Here is a 10,311-nt window from a genome sequence, read left to right on the forward strand (position 1 = left end):
GTATGAGTGATGACTTAAGTTTTTTGCATGTGGGTACTGGCATGTCTTTTTTAAAGACATAAAATCAGTTCGTACATCAAATTTTTGTATACCTTTCACACTATTTCAAATAGCTTTAAAAAAAATATTCTTAATAAGTTTTCCCAAACTCCTAAATGAATATCTCAGAAGACAATAACAATAACAGAACTAAATACTAACACACAGTGCAAAACAATACTTGACAAAATCTCCACAGCTTACAACTAATGCAGAAAAGACCGAAATGACTCATAAAGCCACCAGAATCGGTGCTGATATCAAAATCAAAGGCAAAAGGCTGAAGACCATGAGGAGTTTGAAATACAAAAGAGCCACCTGAAGTTCTAGACAGAAATGCCCTAACCACAACCGCAATCATAAAACTCAAGACTATCTTGACCAACAACAACGTATCCCTCAGCACAAAGACCAGACTGATGCCCTCCCTACTCATGCCCATCTTCTCTTGCAAGTCATGAATACAAACAGATGAACTTTAGAAGAAAGTTCAAAGTCTAGAAATGAGATGTTATTGAAGACTCCAAAGGGTATCCTATAAAAATTGCATCAGTAATGAAGAACTGATGAAAAGAATTAAGCTACTGTGAAAGAATGTGAACTGAAATGGTTTGGACATGTCACAAGATCAAGTAGACTAGTGGCAAAGGCTATCCTGCAGGGCACAGTACAAGGAGGAAGAAGAAGAGAAAGGCTGAAACAAAGACAGGAGAATATCATCCCAGAGTGGACAGGTCTGAAAATATATGAGGCTATGAGCAAGTTCAACAAGTGGAAGGAGTTAAATGAGATTAGTGAAAAGTCATCCATGGTGCCCCAACAGTCTATACCACTGTCACTGTGGGACTGACGATGATAATGATGTCGATAAAACAATACTTCTTTCAATGTGGTTGACACACATATCAAAACCTCTTCAAAAGAAAAACTGCTGAGACCTCACATCACAAAGCAAATATATTTCCTAAGCTGTGACTTCAAAGGAAATCGACATGCCTTTTGTAATCACTTAAACTCACCTCTCTTGTCATTATTTCTCTCAGTTCCTTGAGAGTGGTGCTGTAGGGGCAAAACACATGGCCCAACACAAGCGATTCACATACAGCTTCCTTTATCAATGTCTTTGGAAAAGCTTTGAACAAAAAACAACAAAAAAGGCAGTTTTCAGACCAATGTCAAGTTAAAAATAAAGTTGGGAGTTACATGATTATTGCGCAAGTTAACACTTCTGTACAAAGAAAACCAGTCTTAAACACATGAAAATCTTATGATTTCCGGTACAACTTTTGAAACTTCCAAAGATGCACACAGGTTCACTACATTTACAAATGACCACTCAAGCCCCATCTACAGAGACCAGATAATGTTACATGATCGAAACTTAGTACTAGAATAAGACAGTATAAAATAATATCCAGACAGCCATACCAAAAAGTGTGATAATACATATTACTGTTTTATAAACAGAACTCTCATGATCTAGAGGTATGGTGTTCGCCTCTCATACGATAGTTCTTCTTTCACCTTCTTTCCTGCTCTCTAACCATGCTCTGTCTTCTGCTTTTGTTTCCACTTTCTGCCGCCCCCCCCCCCCCCCCCCTCCTGTGGGCTCCTGACTCTTTCTGCCGCCTTTCTACTGCTACTCCTTGGCTCTTTCTTAATATTGTCCTTCAGCCATACCCCTGATTTTAAGAAAGGTAAGATCTAACACCCAGCCTTCTCGGATGTCCCATGTGAAAGTGGTGCATGATAAAGTTCCCTTGTTGGTCCTAAAATCAACAAGAGTAGGCTTCTGCCGCCACCAGGGCAAAATTCAAAATTAATTCCAACGAAACTGAAAATGCTTAATGTGTCCAGAGTGCTCATATTATCGTATGCAGTGGCAAGTGCTGTAAAACACCAAAGAAACAAAAAGGAACATACCATACATGTGTCTTATGTACACTTCTCTGTTGTCATCTGCAATCTGGTGACACTTCACATTCACCTCTTGGCCTTTAGTTAGGCCATGCCTAAAAATGAGACAAAGCGTCATGTAGCATAAAATTCCTTCCCACAAAAAAAATCTCTGCCACAGCGAAACAGGAAAACCTCTAAAACTTTTTAAAGAATCCCAAACTCAACCCTGAAAGCATAGATCATCTGCCAGCTATTGAAATGTAGTAATCTTAAAATTTTGAACATATTTTAATTGCAGTTTCTTAATCTGTGGTATCAGTTGCAAAAAGCAAGAAAAGATCCCAAATGTTGGTGCAAAAGCTAAAAAAAATGACTTTTTTTTCTCTCTCATGAAAAATTTTGCTTTCTGGGCTTAGAAAATTTGAACAGCTTGCCATCGATATGAATCCAGATAATATCTTGTAAGAGAGTTCACATGACAATTACACAATGGCAGCCTCATTTCCTACACACAACAAAAAACTTAAAGAAAAGTTATCTAACCTGCACAGCAAATGTTCAAACAACAAGAAAGACTTGTATAAGGTATGCTGGACTTATCAGTATATTGTGGAAAATTTCTGACCACGATAAAAAGACTTACATGCTTTTTGTGCAGAAAATAAAATCTTTCGGCAGTCTGCTTGGCATCTGTTCCATCATTTTGTCCCTCAGGGTGGTCAGCCTGGCATTTTCCCACATGCTTTGCTCCATGATGACAACCCCGAGGGGAGATTTGCAGACCTCGAAAGTTTGCTGAACCATGGTGATTTGCACCAGGTACACATCTTGAGAAGAAAATAAAAAAGTAAATACAGTATCTGATAAATGTAAGTTTTGTATCAAAGAGCGTTGAGGATGTTTCTGCATGTGCATGAGTGTGTGTGTGTGTGTGTGTGTGTGTGTGAGACAGAGAGAGAGAGAGAGAGAGAGAGAGAGAGAGAGAGAGAGAGAGAGAGAGAAACATAATATACCATATATATATAAAAGTATGATAATCATATGTATGAGATTTAAATTATGTCTGTCTATAAGTCTGAATTTCTTCAGTATCTGTAAAAAAATTTGCTAGTCAATAAAAGTTTTCATCATACATTATTATTGATTATCTCATTTTATGTCATCATAAAGTTTTATTTTTAATTGCAGCCTCTTATTTATAAAATTCATAGGATAACTCCTGATATTACTGTTATCGTGCTAGTTTTCAGTCAACTATATAGGCTATCATGAAAAACTTGAAAAATTATTCACCTGAGAAAGATAACAACTTAAAAAAGTTGGAATTTAGAATAAAACATTGAAGGGGTTGTCACCTTAAGAGAAGGATAAAGGCAGGCATCCCAAACAGAGCACCTTATTCAAATTGAAGCCAACTAAGAAATACGGACTATCGTCCAATGTTTCACAATATTTCACATCTATGACCCCTTTACTGGCACAACTTGGCTTCAATGATGAGGGGGGAAAAATCTTGTGCATGAAAACCACATTGCCAATTACTTTGATTGGCTTGAATTCTTGAATTTCAAGAGGGAATGAACTAAAAACATGAGCCTGGGTCTAAAAAGGAGGAAAGATGACCAATGTACCTCTGAAACAGCCCATCTAGATGCCAGAAAGAGAATGGTGTATACACATAATAGCAAACAGAAGATGTAAAATCAGAACATGTTACAGCATCTAGTAACTACTAGTACCAGCACATTTGTTTTCATCCATTTTTTTTGCTTTTGTGCCTGTGAGTTTTTGCCTGTAAATTTCCCCCAAAAATCCACTGCCATTCGCATAAATAAAAAAACAACAACCTCAAACTGCTGAATCAAATTTTATGAAAGTGTGGAAAAATCAGTAACATATTGTGGAAATACATTTTTTGGATAAAATAAACCAGTGTCATGCTCAATACTCGGTGACTTTTCGGTAATGTTTAGAATATTTAGACTTGAATTTCCACTTTTGCTGATTTTTTATAGTAGTGATTGGGAAGCCCATTAGCCTACGGTCCTCCCAATTTACTTTCTGATTTCCATAAAAATAAATGGAAAATATACTTTGATCAATCTACTTGCTGAGAACCATTAACAATATATATATTTGGGAGTGGCTAAGTACAGAGCTGGTTGTAACGGAGTACAAGTACTCCGGTACTTGTATTTACGTTACAATTTTCGGTACTTTTACTGTACACCGGTACATTTTGAGAATCAGTACTTTTACTGTACTCCGATACTTTTTATAAAAGTACTTTTGAGTACTTTTCAAGTACATTTTGAGTACTTTTGAAGCTTAATGAAAGAATAAGTGCCGACATTTCCGATCATAATTTACGGAACAAACACCCGGGCGGGCACAGCCGATCAACCAAGAGTTAAAAGTTGAGATTAAAGAACTGCCCGTCGCGTCAAAGATCAGCCACTCTTGTGAAAGTGATCACATGCGCTGCAAAACTCAATGAAACGGTACAATGATCCCCAGACGGGATCACACCGAGGTGTGAACTGACCGATGGGCGTTTCTTTTCCCCAAACATCGCACTCGCATCTGAGCTCGCCACCTGAACTTTCATCCGTCGCTGGGTGGGTTGGCCCTACAAGTTCGCTCCAGGCAGGATCACATCGAACTGTGAACTCTTCCCTGACCATTGAAGTTGAAGGCAGTTTTTCTCTATTCCCGAAATTGCGAGACAGCCTGAATTTTAATTGGTGTGGTCACAGCGTAATGGTACGTAACGACAAAGGCGGGGGGACTCAATCAGAGATGGAAGACTACAATTTTTGGACAGGTAAAGGGGAGGGGCAACTGGATAAACGTAGATAAAGATCTTGAGACGATATGCTAATGAGTGTACGGTATAATATTATGGCTTGCCTCATGCCACCATGCTACTGTGATTGGTCATCAAGGATGACCACTCTTTGCTCGCCATATGTCATAAACCTACCCAGGGGTCACGTCAGTTCTTGGGTCACTGTGGACTCTTCCTTAGCTTCGTCGGGCTAAGATCCCATATTTCCCTTGCTCCCGAGCACTGGGATCTTAGGCGGAGACTACTGTAGTACAGAGTTTTTGGTTACACTACACTTACTAGACTCTAGGAAATTACATGTAGGCCTATTTTGGTTTGCCGTGGGCGCCGTGGACTACACAGTGTGACCAAACTCTGTCTTACCACTATTATAATCAATTGAAACTGAAACTGAGTTCTCAATGTATATCAATCTAACAATTTTTTAGGCTGCCTAAATTTCTTTTTTCCTTTTTTTTTTTGTGGTTTGTGCTTAAGACTACCTTGATTCCTTGAGGACTTGTTAAAGAATTCAAAGCACTTTTTTTTTGCTGGCCATTTTCATCAATTTTTTATTTTCTTAGGTCAACTTTGTCTCTACATTTTCCAATTTTGATACTTTTCCTATTTTCCTACCTCTAGGACTGACTTACATTAGATCATATTGTCTTGCTCAAACAAATTCTATTCATAATATCACTTACTCACTAGTTGCGTCTGTTTGTTTGCTGAGGTTTTTTTTCAATTTCACGGACAATTTCCACCTACGTTCAGTGCGTATATTCAAATGCTTTGTATACTGTTTACATTATTAGTAATAAATGGCCGAATTTGTCAAATATACTAGATATGTTATTCAATATGATGTTTTGCATTTTGAAGTGTTTTAGCATATTAAAATAATTAGCAGAAAGTACTCAAAATGTAGTCATAAGTACTTTTTTAAAAAGTACTTGTACTCAAGTACATTTTACAGGAAAGTACTTTTACTGTACTTAAGTACAAATTTTAGATAGTACTTAAATTTGTACTTAAGTACCTTTTTAAAAGTACTTTAACAGCTCTGGCTACGTACACAGTAACTGGGCAGTCTCAGTATCTACGTACACGATAACCGGGTGTACTTAGTCTCGGGGGCCCCTTGAGCTAGGTGCACGGTAAATGCTTTGCTCCCTTCATGACCTTGACTTCTTTCATTTCCCCCCCTCCCCCCCGCTTCCCATGTGTTATGAGCGGAATGTAAGCAGTAAGCCCAACAAGACTATTCTATGGCTTGTTTCCCATTATTTTTGGTCTGGATCCCAAAATTAACAAGATGGCACAGCCATAAATGTATTTCAAATCCATATAGATTGAAAGCAATTCTAATCAGAAACTCCTTTGCCCTAACCCCATCCATTTAATCATTTATGCATTAGGTCTAGTGTGCTTAGAAACGCTGGGAGAAAATTGCATGTAAATAAAAAATATTGCAAATATACCATATATATGGAAAGTCCATATATTTTACATCTATTCACACACATACTTGTTGAGATATAATGAACAGTAGTATACAGTAGTACAGTAGTGACTGCTTTTTTGGAGCCCGCCTACACTCCCCCATCGCCCAACCCCCTTCCCCCAGCTAGAGCTCGCCTGATCTCTCCCGCAGTAGTCTATCCAAGTTCGGGACTTTCCTTGCCCAACTAAACCCAATCAGAAGTAATTGAATTTACTAGACATAGAAAAAAAAAAGGGATTCCGGTGAAGTCCCACTGTAGGGATGGCCCCGCTGCAGTGGGTGCCACTATAGTCATGTTCTACTGTACGAGGAAAGTAAAAAAATATGGAGTGATTATTCTCACCCGGGGTGAGGATTAACTGGATTATATTCTCACCCGGGGTGAGAATAAAATTGATAATACAGCGGGTGAGAATAACAACAGCCTACTATTCTCATCCGGTTTGTTCATTTCCGCCCTTTTTATTTCGTTTCGGGCATCATAGGACCCCTGCTGTCACTGAGCGCTCCAGGCGACATAACTCGCCTCCCTCTCTCACACCGCTGAGCGCGTGAGGTGACTAAAATTGCCAAAGGGTGGGCCAGCTCTCGAGTGCGGGAGGTGACTATTGTCGATTTCGGGGAAAACCTTATCTTTTGAGAAAATAACATCACCTTTTGTTGCTATTCATTGGTTTTGTAGGCCTAATGAAAAATTTTACTCTTGAATGGTTTAACCAATCAAAATTAAGAAAAAAAATAAGCTTAGAGTCAAGGCACAGAGCGCCTTAAAAATAATTGTGGGTTCTGTTAGGGATATCATGTTTTTTGTGTTGTTCATGGAAACAAATGCCAATTCTAACATTACAATGACAAACTATTACTCTAACATTATTTAAACAGCTTTCAGTAAAGGCTATTATTTTTTTAAAACATACTACTCTGGCAAGTGAATTCCTTTCCGAATTCAGAATATATACATTTGTCTACGGTTTTGGTGTGCATACTCTCAAGATTAAAAAAAATGAAACAATAACAATCCCCGCGGGAGCCTAGAAAAATCGACCGGCGCTCAGGGGCAGGTCACGAATGGTCACTTCTAACAATTCACAAATTATTTTCTATCACCCTATCAGCCTACATGATGGCCTACCCTTTCTCAACACCCAGGTAGGCTTAAGAATAAAAATCCATTGCATTCTCAGACCGGGTGAGAATAATATTCATTTTATTCTCACCTGGGGTGAGAATAATATTATAATATTTTTATTTTCACCCCGGGTGAGAATAACGACAGACAAAAAAATAGGCTTACTAAACTTATGCCTAATTTTGAAGGTAATCTTTTTTTGTTGTTTTAGTAAGGTTTTACCGTGCTCGCAACTGCATAAGGTCATATGAGCATCAAGGGGTGGAAGTCAGCAAAAAAGTCTAAACAGGGAATCAGGCTTACTCTGCTCACCTCTCTGACTCTAGCCTCAACAGCACAAAGTTTGCTTCGACTACCCAGACACTCCAGATATATCAGTTCACAAGAGAGTGACAAACATACAAAAGAAGTAGAAGAAAATGATGACAGTAAGGATGAAGAAAGAAAAAGCAGCAATTCAAGATGTTTTTCCGGCATAAAATTATAATATATATATCCCCATTGGTTGGAGAATGTCGGAGTTCGCACACAAAACACAGCGAGTTGTACAACACGATAGGCCTACTTCTGTGTAGAAGGAGGGTGGACCTTTTGGTTACCGTTTATGTAAAGTAGACTTTGAGACTAGATCTACATACCCATTTACCGTGTCATGTACGTAGACACTCCATGACAATGTCGTAACGTCAGGAGACTTGCTTCCTCTAACTTCTGACAATCAAGTTGAAGTTGTCAACCACTTTTCATAAATGTAGTATTCAAGGGTCTATATTTAACTTATCAATATGCAACGAATAGAGGAAGATGAGGAAGTAGATTCTAGAACTAGATTCTAGATCTAGATCTAGATCATCTAAGATCATTTTATATAAGAACACCCACACCACAAATGAGGTTGAGAATCAGACAGTATGATGTCAGTTGTCACACGAGTTGTGGTTTTTTGTTTTTAATTGGGGGGGGGGCGGAACCAAGGATAGATCATTGTTATAGAGCTACAACAGTAACAACAAAGACAGCAACAACTACAAAACGGTTGGACGGTAGGTAAAACTGCTGAGTCTGGCACCAGGTGATGAGTGTGGTTGATGAGAGTGAGAGAGGCAGAGGTTCATGACTGTGTGAACGTCTTTGTTGCCATGAAGATCATTGACTACCTTGAGCTGTTGAGTTCGCCATATTACAGACTGTGCCGGAAAGTAAAGTCTGTCATCGCTTTCGTACCACCTCGAAGGAAAAGGAATAAAATTCACTTGCATAAAACAGACTATGGGCTAGCTTCTACTTTCACTTTCCAATGTTTACTCCACCATGTCTGTGTCGTCGTCTTTATCAATGCGCAGCACGTTTAAAACTTGGACTCCAAAAAAAATCGACATGCAAAATGGAGAAACGAAAGAAATGCCAGGTCACGATATTTGAGAACTACTGGTATAAATAGCATCCCCTCTCCTCCCCCCCTCCCGGCATCACCCAAATCTTAAATACAGTGATGATTGCATTTTAAATCTTAAATAACTGACATGTTCTTTGAATTTGCGGCAGCCTAATTTTAACATAGCGTTTTATTACTATTCAGCTCCATCGATATGGCCTTATATACAGAGAGCGAGTTTCTGATGTTTACTCTTGGCCTGTTAATATAATTTATTATGAAGTGAAGTTGGCCTACATATTCCCTTATATTATTTTCAAAACAAAAAGGGGGGGGGGGGCAAAGTTTCTTCCCTCCTCCCCTTCTTTAAAAAAGCATAAGCCTACATACGGTACGGCAGTATATTATAATAATCTAAACTTAACCAAAGATGATCAGCCTTTTATATAACAGGCTGCGGCCAGGGTTTTCTATCAAATATTATTAATGAAATTTGAATACACGTCTACAAAAGTAAAGCACAAAATCTCATCCCTAAGCGACTTCTATTCGTTTAGTAGCAGAGAAAAGACCGAGAAGAAACTCATGGGAGTGTTTCTGTAAACAAAACGCCACCTGGGAAATGCACCGTCATGTATGTCAATCAGTTGGCCGACAAATACTCGCCCGCCGGAGCAGGGTTTGCGTACTTTATTCTTACGAAGAATAGATTACTCATGGTGCTCGGTGTAAATATATGTACCCTCGTGATGAATTAATGATAAAAATAGCCACCTACAGGGTAGATCAACAAGAATCACACACACGTTTGTGTTACAACAGTTACAGCTAATCTGCGGTTGTCGCACACCCTCTCATTCACATTACATGTAGATCTATCAATATGTGCGCCCACTCATGAACGAACGAGCGCGCGCGTACGCACACACACGCACACACACACACACACACACACACACACACACACACACACACACACACACACACACAAGCACACTGTTTCCACTGTCACATTTACACCTTTATACGTCATGTATTTCAAACCTGTAAATGATGACGCCGGTCCTGACTTGAGACATCTCCACATTTTTAGTGACGTTATTCACAAAATCTGTGATGCCAGGGGCGTAGAACGTTCTGGAATAATCGGGGGTGATGCGACGAGTTGAGTCAGAGCCATCCAGGAGATAGACCACATCAGCGTAGCCTTTGCACACTGGAGAAAATGTGTGAGACACCGTGGTGTAATCAGGCGCTCGTCAAAACAATGAACTCGTAGACATTAGTATTTTTCCGCCGGTATTGCAATTTTTTTAATTTTTGGGGGTGTTTTTTGGCTCAACATGCCTTAAATGTTTATTTAAAAGAATATTTCTGAAATAGATTTTTACTGAAAATCATTGATTAAAGGCACAAAAATGTAAATTTGCACTTTCAAGGACTCTCAAGCTTGGGAAGTCAAAACATTTTGGCTCCATTTTTTCACTTGTTTTACACACTGACACCAGGCGAACCTTCTTGATTCTGTTTGTGTGGGG

General features: G+C 38.9%; 1 protein-coding gene across 1 annotated transcript in view; it reads right to left on the reverse strand.

Moving 5' to 3' along the window:
- LOC101852907 overlaps window positions 1-8,734 on the reverse strand; it is a 30,165-nt gene extending 21,431 nt beyond the window's left edge. The window contains exons 1-4 of the mRNA XM_005093409.3: window positions 8,556-8,734; window positions 2,582-2,765; window positions 1,963-2,051; window positions 1,059-1,171 (exon numbers count right to left, since the gene is read on the reverse strand). Coding sequence (XP_005093466.1) covers window positions 1,059-1,171; window positions 1,963-2,051; window positions 2,582-2,765; window positions 8,556-8,577 — 408 coding nt within the window. The 5' untranslated portion in view covers window positions 8,578-8,734. The remainder of the gene's footprint in view (window positions 1-1,058; window positions 1,172-1,962; window positions 2,052-2,581; window positions 2,766-8,555) is intronic.
- Window positions 8,735-10,311: the final 1,577 nt, after the last annotated feature.

Source organism: Aplysia californica, unplaced genomic scaffold (genome assembly GCF_000002075.1).
Source record: "Aplysia californica isolate F4 #8 unplaced genomic scaffold, AplCal3.0 scaffold00063, whole genome shotgun sequence".
Lineage (NCBI taxonomy): Eukaryota > Metazoa > Mollusca > Gastropoda > Aplysiida > Aplysiidae > Aplysia > Aplysia californica.